This window comes from Meriones unguiculatus, chromosome 6 (genome assembly GCF_030254825.1).
Source record: "Meriones unguiculatus strain TT.TT164.6M chromosome 6, Bangor_MerUng_6.1, whole genome shotgun sequence".
Taxonomy (NCBI): Eukaryota; Metazoa; Chordata; class Mammalia; order Rodentia; family Muridae; genus Meriones; species Meriones unguiculatus.
In genome coordinates, this window is record NC_083354.1 from 46140640 (window position 1) to 46154160 (window position 13521).

General features: G+C 42.7%; 1 protein-coding gene across 3 annotated transcripts in view; it reads right to left on the reverse strand.

The window, feature by feature from the left end:
* Window positions 1-13521, reverse strand: part of Cpne4 (copine 4) — a 442945-nt gene that overhangs the window by 113323 nt on the left and 316101 nt on the right. For all 3 annotated transcript variants that reach the window (XM_060385390.1, XM_060385392.1, XM_060385391.1), the window contains 2 exons: window positions 4401-4484; window positions 686-775 (listed from right to left, as the gene is read on the reverse strand). In XM_060385390.1, the coding sequence (XP_060241373.1) occupies window positions 686-775; window positions 4401-4484 (174 nt within the window). The remainder of the gene's footprint in view (window positions 1-685; window positions 776-4400; window positions 4485-13521) is intronic.

The following is a 13521-nucleotide window of genomic DNA, read 5'->3' on the forward strand; positions in this document are numbered from 1 at the left end:
AACAGGCATGCATTGGCTTCTCAAGGTGGAGGAAGTAACTGACTTCCTAACCTTGCAAAGGCCTTGCAGCTCCTGTTTTGGGCTCTTGGAACCCACAATCACTATACATAAAAGCCTGGTATGCATGATGACGAGAGCTCAGACTTCACCAACCCTTCTACCACCACCTAAAGAGCCTGCCGACCCTAAGACGTCACCCTGTTCATGGGCAGTAGACCATGAATGCCTAGCAGAAATCAAGCAGGCCCGGTTTAAGATTGGCCCAACCCAGTTTGCCAATGCACAGAGTTATAAGCTAAACATGTTTACTATTTCAAACGACCACACTTCAGGGCAGGGCAAGTGATACATTATATAATAATAGACACTTGATGCAGAAACATTTTGCTTCCAGAAACTTCCACTTTTATACTCTGAAGTTATTACCACATTTTGTGTCTGAGAGGCCCCAGGCTCTCTGTCTTTTTGACATAATACATTAGGATTTATTTTGGGGCCATTGTATGAGCCTTCAATAGCTCTCACAGAAGTAACAGCTTCTCTTTCTTTCATTAAGATGCTAAAAGGCGAGAGGGTTGGAAAAGCGGCACAGAAAATTCTGTGTGCCAATGTTCGTGTGAAGAGAAGGAGGAGGAGGAGGGTTCAATGCATTTTCAAATTCACGTCTCTTGGATATGGATCTAACCTTTAGCCTGCGGTCTGGATCTCCACTGCAGAGAGAATTTACCGACACTTTGAATGACTTCCAGGCTGGGCTTAAGTTATTCATCACAACCTGGGAAGAGAAAGACATGAAGAGTGATTTGAAGAGGGAAGGCTTGACATTTTCATACTTCAACATGAAAACCACTCGAGAAGTCACTGCGGTTCTTATGAAAAGGACAAGTGTCTGGAACAGGTAGCTTGATGAAAACTGGAGAATAGTGACTGTTTCAAGAGTGGCCACCAAGTAGGTCATCATGGGTAGAACTGTGGTGGTCACTGGCCCGGATGTTGTTTCATGAATAAGGATAATGACATTGCCGAGCTTGTGGATATAGACGGCCTCTTCTATATCAAAGGGTTCTAGGGTTGAGGCAAGGCTGCCTCTGTCCTCTGAGAAAATATTCCCCAGTTCTGTAGGACTTTTGAGGGAGGTTTTACAGGTTATCTGATGAATGAAGGCTAAGGGAACACACAATAAAAATTGCATTCTGTCATGTTACTCTTTCTTCCTATGAAGCTTTTAGGTAGACGTCTTTGTGGATTTATTTTTAGAAAAAAATAATTCTGTCTCCAAATGACATAATCATTTCAGAAATGATTCCCATGTCTACTGAATTCCTTACTATAACTATGAATTATTGATTAGATCATAGATTCATTATTAAATTTATTTTAACATATTAAAATACAGAAACAATGTTCCTTTGTGATTTTGTCTTGCCTTCCGATACCTTGGGCATGATCAAATTATTGTGAGAAGGAGAATCAGATAATGTAGCTTGTGTTTATTTTAATTTCTCATATTTACTATAAACACTTTTACTACAGTATTTAGGAGTGAAGATATTTAGGAAGCATCAATAGCAGATCAAAACTTTAACTAAAATTTCCAATCTATATGTATACATGCATGAGTATACATGTGTGAGTGTGTGTGAGTGTGTGTGTGTGTGTGTGTGTGTGTGTGTAAGAAAGAGGAACCATCAATGCTATGCTCTTTGATACCTTAGAAAGCTTTGTATTCAACACTATTATGAGATTCTAAGAATTCCCCATCCCTGGACAGGTGACAGAAATTGCAGAATTTCTTAGGAATAGAAATATTTCCCAGTATCAACAACTGGAGAAAACCTTCCAGGAGCTGTGGAAAGGAGGATCTCAGGAGAGAAGAATCCAACAATATACTGTTTACATCTCTTCTCCTTTATTCATTCACTGCCCACAGAAAGGCATGAAAGGACACTATTACTCAGTGTTCCCCAAAGTTTATTTTACCATAGGAATCTTTATATCAGCAAGAAAAGAGTATTTGGTGATGGTAACAGAAGGACTCTCAAGGAACCTGGAACCTTCTGTCAATTTTCCAGAGACTGGAGCCCAGACAAACATATTGTTCTTCTGAATGTACAAGGTACTCCACTAATATAGCCAGTTCTAGTCACTTTTATATTCCTTAATGAAGGACTTATTTTGGTGCCACCAATGTGCCAGATCATAGCTATCACTGGCCCATCTGAGACGATTTCATTGTTGTCAACCTTAGAACGGCAGGAGAATTTTCCTTTGCTGTTTCAAGAAAGCAGAACTGGATTTTCCAAGTGAAATGGTAGGAATATGGTCCCCCCTGTCACCCCATGAAAATCATGGGTGTTCCCCCTGCTTTGCTCTGCCGTTGTCACATACAGTTCCTTTTCTGAGCTTCGGCACAATTATTCTATTTCCTTCTTATAGAATTCCTCATTCTCTGGCTTACAAATCTAATAAAATACAATAACAGAGACTGGTGTTGGCTGCTGTATTAATGATTTTTCCTGAATACCTGACCAAAGCAGGGAACATAGGGAGAGTTTTATTTTGTCAGTGTAACAGGGAAAGCATGGCAGAGGGAACATGAGTCCACATTGCCTGTGAGGTCACTGCGTGTGAAGTCAGAGAGCTGAGAGAGAGAGAGAGAGAGAGAGAGAGAGAGAGAGAGAGAGAGAGAGAGAGGAGGGAGGAACGCTGACACTCTGCTAAGTTCCCCTCTTTATTTATTTTGAGACTCCAGCCCATGGATCTGTGCTGCTCACACCCACTATAGATCTTCCCACGATAGTCCTTCCTGGAAGTGCCTCCCCCCCGCCACCCCTTTTCTTTAGGTGATTCTAAATCCCATCAGGCTGACAATCAAGATTAATCATCATAGGCACCGACTGTATGTGTGAGATAGTCTTACCAAGGGTTTACAGTAGGGAAGGGTGAGCTCAGGACCTGTTACCATGTGGCTCCCAAATGTCATCCACAGACTTATGTATTTCAACACTGTGTTCCTAGCTGGTGGCATCCTTTGAGAGCCTGTGGAAACCCTGGGAAATGCTGCCTAGCTGGGAGACCTTGACTGCAAGGCAGGGCTCTGTCTGTGATCCCAACTTTGCTTCCTGATCCTCCAAGATAAGCTATGTCCCACTTAAAGCCTCCGGGCCTTGGACAGTGCCACTCCAGCTACTCAGCCTCCTCTCCCAAAGTAAAGAGTATTCCCTGACGAGAACAGAAGCAAAGCCCTTTCTGTTGCTTCTGCCAAGGATGTGGGCACAGTGATGATAAAAGCAGTGAACAGAGGGATGTTTGGAGAGAGTATAGGTGAGAAGGAGAAGGATAATAAAAGCAGTTTGACCCAGTGGCTGCGATAGCCGGGTGGAAGGGGAACTCATGTCACATCTCCCGGCTATGCACTCTCCCTAGGGAAGCAGAACGCCTTGCAAAATTAGTGAAGCTGAGTCAAACAGCCTCGGCCCCACCCTTTGCCAACTGTGTAACCTCCCCCAAGCCGGGTTCCTTCGACTGCAGAGTAGTGCTAACAGTATTCCGACCAAGGAATAAGAAGTGAAATAATGCATGTAAGTCATATCAGATAATGCTTCGTTCCCAGTTGCCTCATTAAATGTTAGCTCGTGTCATAGTTGATGTCTTCTATATGACTGTGTGTGTGCACACACATGTGCATGGGGGCACTCATGCATGTGCACATGCGGGTACCCACTGTTGCAGGGCATGGACGGAGCTCAGAGAAGAACTTTTCTCCTTTCAGGTGGGGTCTGAGAATCAAACTTGGGTCACCTGAGCCACTTGCTGGCCCTAGTGTTCCTAATTTGTAATAAGTACATGAGAAAGTCAACCATGGGAAGTTGGATATACAGGGGAGTCTTTTCTTATGATTTTTAAAATTAGAGTGAAAACCAAAACCTAAAATGTGGAGGAGAGAGGAGTCCCCAGTTTCTGTCTACAGGTAGGTAGCTAACGCAGAAGCGGACACCTTATGGCCCCCCAACTACAGACAAAGAACCACATATAACAAATAATGGCGAGAGCTAGAGAAATAGTATTCCCAAAGAAGGGCCCTGCAATTGGTTTTGGTTTTTCAATACCAAGTGGTCAGCTCTGAAATCTTACAAGCAACATTTTATGGATTAAGGGGCTGTATTTATATATTTAGCAACACATACCACACACACCAGTTAAAGAAAAGGAGGTCATGAATTTGAGAGAGAGCAAAGAGGTACATGGGAGGGTTTGGAGGGGGAACAGGGAAGGGGAACATGGCACAATTATATTCTCATTTTAAGGAACTGAAAATCTTTTACATTAAAAAGCAAAGGAAAGTGGGCGCTTCCCACAGCAGCCCAGCTGAGCTCAGAGGGGGCACACAGACTCCTTACCTCTGTTCGGTGTACAAGCTGCTGAGTCGCGTCATCATTCATTCTGAAAATTTCCAGAAATGGGTCAGATTTACTGAAGAAATCCTAAAATAGATAAACAAAATTAAGGTTCCTTCCTTCCTTCCTTCCTTCCTTCCTTCCTTCCTTCCTTCCTTCCTTCCTTCCTTCTTCCTTCCCTCTCTCTCTCTCCCTTTCTCTCTTTCTCTCTTTCTTTCTTTTTCTTTCTTTTCCTTTCTCTTCTGAACTTGATCTACTCCTGACCACCAGGAGGCTTAACTATCCTAATCTACCCTCTGATTTCCCATGGAATGGAGGCCAACTGGCCATTTCTTTCCAGTAGGTCAGCCTCAAGTCCACCACCGTCCCTTTCCTGCATGTCACCCTTCAGTGCTGTGTTCCTGTCCTTCCGGTCATAGGGGCAATGAGCTGCATCTGAACTCCGAGTTCTTTACTAGGCTGAACTCTGAAGGACTCTTAACAGATGGATTCAAATGCCAGTTCCATGAGAAGTGAGAAATCTGTCGTCTCAAATAAGCTAATCAGGCTACCACAGACGTCTCTGACCACTGGGGCGTCTGGGTCACTCACACATCTGTCTCTATTATCTGTTCCTTGCTTCTGCTTCTTGATAGGTTTGTTAATTTTGATTAAATAAACACCACATGAGGAAGATTACAAAGGTTTTTGATGTGTCCTCGGTATCTATAAAAGAGCTAGAATGAGGGCAGTGCCTTGAATCTGATCGGGATCAAGCTATTCAAAGAATGAATTTCTTTAGAAGTCTTTAATAAAAAGAATACCTCTATTCTGGGGTCCTTCCCTCTTTCAGTGCCGTCCTTAAGAACTGCCTAGCTGGAAGCCAGAGTGTTTATGGAGCAGGTCCTTCCTATGGAGGACTCTGTTAATCTCCACGCTCTCCTGGCTTCAGGTTCCTGTTCACTTTACCCGGTTTTGTTTGGTGATTAGTGAATGCCTTGAGAGGTGAAGCCCCTCACATCGCACTCCTCCTCTGCAGTACCCCTGTTCTTGTAGCGGCCCACAGCTTCCGGCTTCTCTAACCCTAACCCATAAGTCTATTGGATTTTGTGCTCAGTTTTCTTCTAGATAACTCCCTGGTAGGCTTTGTGGTCTCTCTATCCCTGTTATTTAAGAAACCAGGCTTGCATGAGAAACCTGCTTAGAATGGCCGAGGAATCGTGCCAGCTCTCTTCTCTGCTCAGTTTCCGGATCCTTTCATCTTGACTGCCTGAGAACCACAGAGAGACGTACGTCCCTTGTATCTGTTTAGTGCTTATGGGCGCCAGTACAAACCGGTGCTTCATTACTGGCATCAGAACCTACAGAATCTACATCCTCTCTCTAAAATCTCCCAGTAGCTGGTAAATTCTCCGAAGGTAGGAACTCTGCCTTGTTTTTACTTTCTCAGCACTTTACACGGCACATACATTCTCTATATCTTGCAGTATGTACATTTTAGTAGTGCTTGCGTGAAGGAACACATGCCGAATGAATATAGGAATGGATGGATGACATAAGGCCTTAGTACGGACTAGGAAGCAATCTATCCCACAGCCTTATTCACCACACTCTTACCAGCCCTACCCCCTCTAAACTGTAACAGAACAGAATTAAATCTGTGTTTTCCCTAATAGCCATAGAGTTAACGTGCTGTCACCTGACATTATTTTCTTTCCCTTTGGCTTCGGCTTGTAAAATTCCCTTCTCTATCAATGTCTTTACCAGTCATCCCCACCCTGAGCTCAGCAAAGGCTTTCCAAGGTTTATGGAGACTATGAAGGCTTTGTGCCAATCTTAAGAGCCAAGGAATACCAGTACCTAGTGGTAGTCTCTGAATGCCATCGAGTTTGGTGGGAAGACAAATGTAAGAATCAACATGACTTATGCTGAAGAATGAATGACTACGTGTGCAAGGGTTCGTTAGAAAGAAGAGAGATGCTCAATTCGACTGTAGAAAATGGCCGTGAGGAGGCTGCATTTCTAGAGCAGGAACACTGTGGAAGAGTAAACGTGGAGAGGGGTAGAGGAAGCAGCTTAATTTGACTGTGTGGTGGGTGGGTGAAGACAATGCTGGCAAAGTTGGTACTATAGTAATAAAGGCCACTTGATGTTCATTAACTCTTTGCTGTTCTGCAGAGAATACACAGAGCTACCAAGGGACAGGGACCAGAAAAACAGAACAATTGCCTCTGTCATACATGTCAGCCTAAACGAGACAGATGCACATAGGAACACATAGGAACACACTGTGGAAGCACACGCATCACCTGTCCAAGTTCAAGCTAGGTGAGATCACAACAGAGAGTGGGCAAGTAGACACAGGGTTCCCCACCCAGCCAAGAAGACATTTGCAATTGATGCCTGTTGGCAAAGGGAAAATCTATCAGTTTTTTTTTTTTTTTTCTAATGGAGTGCCACTGGGTATAGCAACCAACTACACCCCAGGGCAGGCCCCATGCCAACACAAACAAAACAGACCCTAAGGTGTGTTGAATGATTTATTTGTGTGTGTGTGTGTTGTTTCACCTTTTTTAGACATATTTTGATCTTTTATGTTTTTCTTATTTATCATTTTTAATGCTTATTTTGTTTATTTATTTATTTTGAGAGAGGGAGAGAACATGAAGTTCAGTGGGTTTAGAGGTGGGGAGAATCTGGGAGGAACTGGGGCAGGAAATATCATGATCGAAATATATTTTATGAAAAAATTATTTAAACACATTAAAAAAGAATATTAGCCTAGAACCTCTGTAGAATGACCTAGAAAAACAAACAAAAAGAACAGTAGGGGCAGTAGGGAAAGTACTTTCTGCTGCATTGTACTTTCTTTCTCACCCAGGCTGAGAATCAAGCAGCAGCCCTTTCATTCAATGCCTTGACAGGTGCATGAGAGCCAGCTACAAGTGTGTCTGGAAAACATAAGTGCCATTTGGAGATGAAACAAGGTTTGTAGGGGAAGGCTATTAGAGAAAAGCAGAGAGCTAGGCTCCTGGTAAAGATGAAGGCTGTGAGGGACCTCATGGAACAATGTAGCCCTCAGGCATCATTGGAGTAGTTTCTTTGGGCCACGGATGGTGGTTAATATGGAACTCATAACTAGTCAGAATACAGAAAATTGAATGCCTGTGCAATGCTCGGCTGCAATGGGGTATCTATATCACACTCTTCCACAAGGCTTATCAAGGACCATTGTGGAAGTGGGGATGGTAAGAGTCAGAGGTCAGGGAGGACCAGAGTGAAACAACATTTTCTGGGCACAACAGGACCTCTGTACAGCAGCTATGGCTGCCTGCACAAAGCCTGTGTAAGATCAAGGCAGTCAACATTTCAGCATGGGGGGGGAGGCCTATGAATTCTCACTCTGAGCTGACTGTCTATTGACAGTTGATGGCTTGGGGAAGCAGGGAAAGAGATTCAGTTTTGTTTAAGGGTGTGGTCCCATGTTCCAGTAAATGCCCCTCAAATTGGACTCAGGTGATTATTAAAAACAGGGAGACAAAGAGAGACAGAGAGAGATACATGCATACACAGTTGGGAGGGATTGAATGAATGGACCCAGGAGGAATTAGGGGCTGGATATGATAAAATACATTGTATACATGAGTGAAATCCCCAAAGAAGTAATAATAATATTACATAACAAAAGATAAATTGGTGGGAGGCAATTCAAGACGTCAGAGTTTCAGGTCTATTTCAGTGGTCCAAGGTGTTGAATAGAAGTTTCCTTCCAGATTTAAACCTTCCATCTTGGAGGGAGGCTCATTAAGACATGGAATGCTAATGGGGAAATGAACAGTGGGATATCTTAAGATGTTTATAGGAAGGTGAAACAATGGGATGTTCTAAGAGGAGGTGAAATAGTCCATCCTGCAGGGAAGCTTGTTAAGCTCAGGAAGTAGACAATTCAAAACACCTTCAGGAAGTTCCCGAAATTGAGCAGACTCACTAGGCCTCTCTATTCCCAAGAGCATGTATAAGAATTGAGGTTTGCTGAGAGACAGTCTCCGATAAACTGAGCTGCTAAGAGGCTCAGGCCTGATCAACAGTATGGAAGAAGCAGAGACCAGCAGAGCTGTCTGGACAGAGTGTCAGACCAGCTGAGCTATCTGGAAAGGACACCCTCCAACAGTGCCCTTTATGTTTACAGCTTTCGAGAGCTGTCACTTATGCTTGGGTGGGCTTTGGTGATGCAGCCATCTTTGAATCATTTCTCCTCTCACCCATATTCTTGTAAATAACTCCAATAAATTGCATTGGTCCACCAGGTCAGACTTTGCAGTGTCCTTACTTTGGTCTGTAAAGGTTCTCTATCTGAGATGAGCAGATATCTTGTCATGTCTTATAGGACATAGAATAGTTCCGCTGAGACAATGGGTGGGAATCACTGGGTTTAGGAGAGGCCCTGCTCTCTAGAGAGGACCATCACCTTGTTCTTTTCTTGGAGGTCATCCACAACTAGATCTCATGGGGCGTGTTTGCACTTTCTTCTTCAGAGACATGCAGTACTCTGCAGTAAGTCAATTCATGTGCACACAGGAAAGCTGGGACACTGGGTTTAAGGGACTTCCAGGGGATGCTGTGTAAAAAGGATGGGATCTTTACAAGATAAGGGGAAGGGTTTAGAGGGAAGGAAACAACTAAACCTTCAAATTCCTCTCCTCTATCACAACTCCCTTCTTCAGAGCAACCAACTTAAAGGCAGGTGAGATGGCTCAGTGAATGAGGGTGCCTGTCATCAAGCCGAGTGACTTTTTGGTCTCCAAGAGGTGTCCCAGTGTTCTGGATATTTTCTACATTAAACTGAAATGAATGTATTATAATTTCCCCAAATAGCAACAGTATCTTGGTAAATCTAGATATATTCTATGTATAACTCAGAATTCTGTCACTTCCATTTGGTCATATGCTGAAATTTTCTATTTTATATCTCATTAAAAAAAAATACCATTCAGGGTATGAATGAGAGTCCCAGGAAGGAAGCTGAGTCGGCCAAGGCTGATTGGCTAATTAGAACTTCAGTGAGGTGAGGAGGTTAGAATGTTGCAGATCCAGAGCCCAATTATCCTGGAGGGATCATTCACCCCTTTAGCAGACACTTCCTGCTCTCCTCTGCATATGACCTAACATCTTTTGTGACCATAAGGTAGAGCCTTAGGAATGTATGAACAGGGCCCTAGTTCTACCAATCAAGGGCTAAGACTGGTGTGAGACAGCTTCAAAGGCCAAGAGCAGAGTTCCCCCTACTTTGCCATAACACCTGCCTGATGTATCTGACAACGAAGTTGAAAAGTGTTTTCTTTCATACCTCTTTAAATTATGTTGTTACAGAAAGTTTATGAAATGGCTTCCTGGTTGAAGCATGGTGTTTGGGGAAAAAGCCAAATCTGTGTTCCAGACCCTGGTCCCTCATATTTAGCTGCACAATAAACCATCTTTGTCATTCCTATGATATGGGAACTGTTCTTTAATTGACAAGGGTTAGCATTAGGATGCTGTGAGGGCATCAGAGTCTGAAAGTGGAAAGGAGAGTCTGATGCCGTCTCTGGCTTCATTCATCTGAAGATCTACTGCACTCCATGTGGCTTTAGCACTATTCTCACATCCAAACTCTACCACACCCGTTCTGGAAGATCCTGGGCATAGGGTTAACGCCTCAGGGCCTCAGTTTCCCACCCAGGTGAGAAGAGCATCACTTGCTCTACAGCTGTGTGCAAAGAGTGGAAGAGCTGTCTTCACATGGATCAGGTGTCTGTCGCATGCTGTACTTATCAGTGGAGACAGAAGTCACACAAACAGGGTGGAGAACTAGTCAAATAGGAGAATGGTGATCACTAGAGTTACATTTGATTCTTGGAGAAGAAACCACTCAAAAGCAGTTCAAAGAATTTATCCCTGCATGTATCCATAGCTTCTCAATGACAACCCTGGTGACAATGGCGTGGTCATCTTAATCGGGACTCTTTAGTTTTCTTTGCATTAAAGTGACCTTTGAGACAGTTCACTGTCTCAAATGAATGTGAGTGAATCAAGCTATTTACTCAAGTTTTAATATAAAGAATTATTTAATAGCCTTTTGGCCACATTAGTCTAGTGTATAGACCAGTATGAAAGGAATTTGCTTAAGAGAGAAGGTAGAATAATAGTCACAGGAGACTGGGAAGAAGTAAAAAAGAAAAATCAGCTTCAGTGCTCTAGAGCAGGGTGACTATGCAAAAGTCACTATGAAGATGGAAAAAGTTTCCAACAAACAGCAATAACAAATGTTTGAGGAGTTGAAAATGGTAATTTCCATAATATGCTCATTACACATTGTGTATGTGTATCAGGTCATTATATAAATATTTGTCCTTTTAAAAAAAGAAGCTATTCTACATTCTATAACAGAGATATGGAACACATCCATATTTCTATCTGTTCTTTTCACAGTAGCAAAGAAATCAAATCAGCTGAGATGTCTATCAATTGATGGACAGATAATGAAAATGAGGCACAGATATACAATGGAATTTTGTTCAGTCATGAACAAACACGAAGCTGGGATATTTCCAGGAAACTGGATGGAACTAGAAAACAGCACATTCACCAAAAGAATCCAGGATCTGATGGATAAATAGCATATATTCTCTTTCCTATGCAACTCTTAGCTTATGACCATTAAATGTGTGTATCTTGGTGTGAATAAATGTAGATGAAGGCCAGGAAATTAGAAAGGGTCCAAGGAAAAGAAGGAGGGCTGGAGAAGAAAATACAGCAAAGTGGTAAGGGGGATATTAGGGGTAAAGAGGGTACAGAGGAGGAAAGGGAGAGAAAAGGAAGTAGGGATATGTGGGTGCATGGGAGAGGGGAATCAGCCAAAACCAAACATGCATGAAAAAAGTCATGTGGAAACCCATTTTTTAGTAAGCACATTTTTAAAAGTATAGTTTTAATAAAGAGACCAAAAAAAATTGAGCAGTGCTTAGCTACAGTAGTAGTCTTTGAAGCAGAACACTGATTGCAGAAGAACTGGAAGAAATTAGCTGCCATAGCCAGACTCTATGGCTAGTTAGCATTGTGACTGTGGGCAAATCTCCCTGTGCTCTGTCTGTGTTACAAATAAAAATGTCTACCTTTGGAAATACAGTCAGTATCTTAGGGATGATTCAGTTACATCCTTGACTTCTAGTGTTGGGCCACAGTTCCCAGTTAGCCATACTCAAAACAGTGAAACCACAGGATGAGTACAGATTTTATATCACATTAAAGAAGGAGTCAGCCCATGAACTGATTGGCCTGCTCTTTGATCACCACCCCCTGAGGGAGGAGCAGCCTTACCAGACCACAGAGGAAGACAATGCAGCCACTCCTGATGAGACCTGATAGACTAGGATCAGAAGGAAGGAGAGAGGACCTCCCCTATCAGTGGACTTGGGGAGGGGCATGTGTGCAGAAGGGAGAGGGAAGGTGGGGTTAGGAGGGGAGGAGGGAGGGGGTTACGGGGGGGGGAATACCAAGTGAATAAAGTGTAATTAAATAAAAATTAAAATAAAAAAGGAGTCAGCCAATTACGACATGAGAGACAAATCTAGCAATTGTTTTTATGAATAAAGTTTTATTGGACCGGTGCCACACCCTTCCGTTTATGTTTCATTTGTGGCTGTCTTCATGCCTCAAGACACAGCTGAGTGATAGGAACAGAAAGCATATGGCTTGCAAAGCTTACAATGCTTACCATCTGGCCCTTCACAGGAAAAGTTTGACAACCTCTATTTTAGAGACAGATTTGCTTAGTCATCTACCACTCCATCAAGCTAGCCTCATGGGACCATTAAAACACAGTCTGTAATGACAACCTGTTGAGAGTCAGTCTGGTGTTATGTATTCTAATGCTAATTATGGGCCCCCAAGACCTGGTTGCCCCCCAGAGGAGTACAACCTTGCTCTACCTAATTTAAGGTCGATTGGTTAATGAAGTTACTGAAGCCTGTGACTGGGCAGGAGAGAAGTAGGCGGGGCTTACATTCCCAGGCTTGGGATCTCAGAGGGACCATGGAGTGGGACAAGAAAAGGCAACAGGGGGAGAAGTTGCTGGACACAGAGGCCAGTGGGAAAAGCAGTTTCTCTATACCATCATGGATGCTTCCTCAGGGAAGGGAGAAGAAGGGACATCCTGTTAGTTTTCAGTTTCCAAAGACATGCATATGTGTGCCTACCTGTTAGGGTAATTGCCAACTGCCTACTAATACAATAAGTGCATGATAATATAACAAAAAGTTATAAGGCCTACCTCTCCACTAAGTGAGTTGTGTTGACGTTAGATAAATAAGTTACTCTTCGCAAATGTCATTTATTTTGTGCCTTGGCTCTTAATGACAAATACCTGTCAGATTTCAGAGATTTCTACCTTTGGCAGCTGGCTGATAGTCTGTTGAGCTGCACAAAGCAAGGTAAAAAATGACTTTCTGCCAAGAGGAATGAACACATTTCTCTATCACTGCGATTTGTAAAAGTACCTAGCACTCTTGGTGAGTTCCTCAATAGTTCTCAAAGGTTTGCTCTTGGTCTTGATATTCCTTTATATTAAAAAAAAATTTTGAAGACTCCCAAACTTTTTATGTGGATTGAATTAGTTAATACATACCATCTTATAAAACTTACACATTTAAAAATATTCGTTTGGTATATTATTGTTTAAATGACAAAACCCACAAGATAGCAAAACAACATTTCATCAGAAAAATAAATGTTTTATTCAAATTCAAAAATATAGTGAGGAGAGTATATTTAACATTTGTATGTATCAATTTAATGGCCTCAATAGGAGAGAGAGAAGCTTGGGTTCTCATATCTGCTCCTGTACTCAGTGTGGTGTATTTACCCCCAAGGAAAATGTCATTGTTCGTGAGTGAGAGAGGGAGACTGAAGAGAGAAAAGATGTGTTAGTGTTACCATGGAAACAGGCTTACCTTTAGGGATTCCCATGGAAGGGTAGGGAGATACTAGACCTCCCTTTGACAGCTGCAGACCTCCAGCTAACCTCAGCTTCCTTCTCCTGGCTTCCTGTTTCTCTGAGCCAAGTGTCCTACCTCCTAAAAACAACCTAAGCTTCAGATGTGAATCAGGA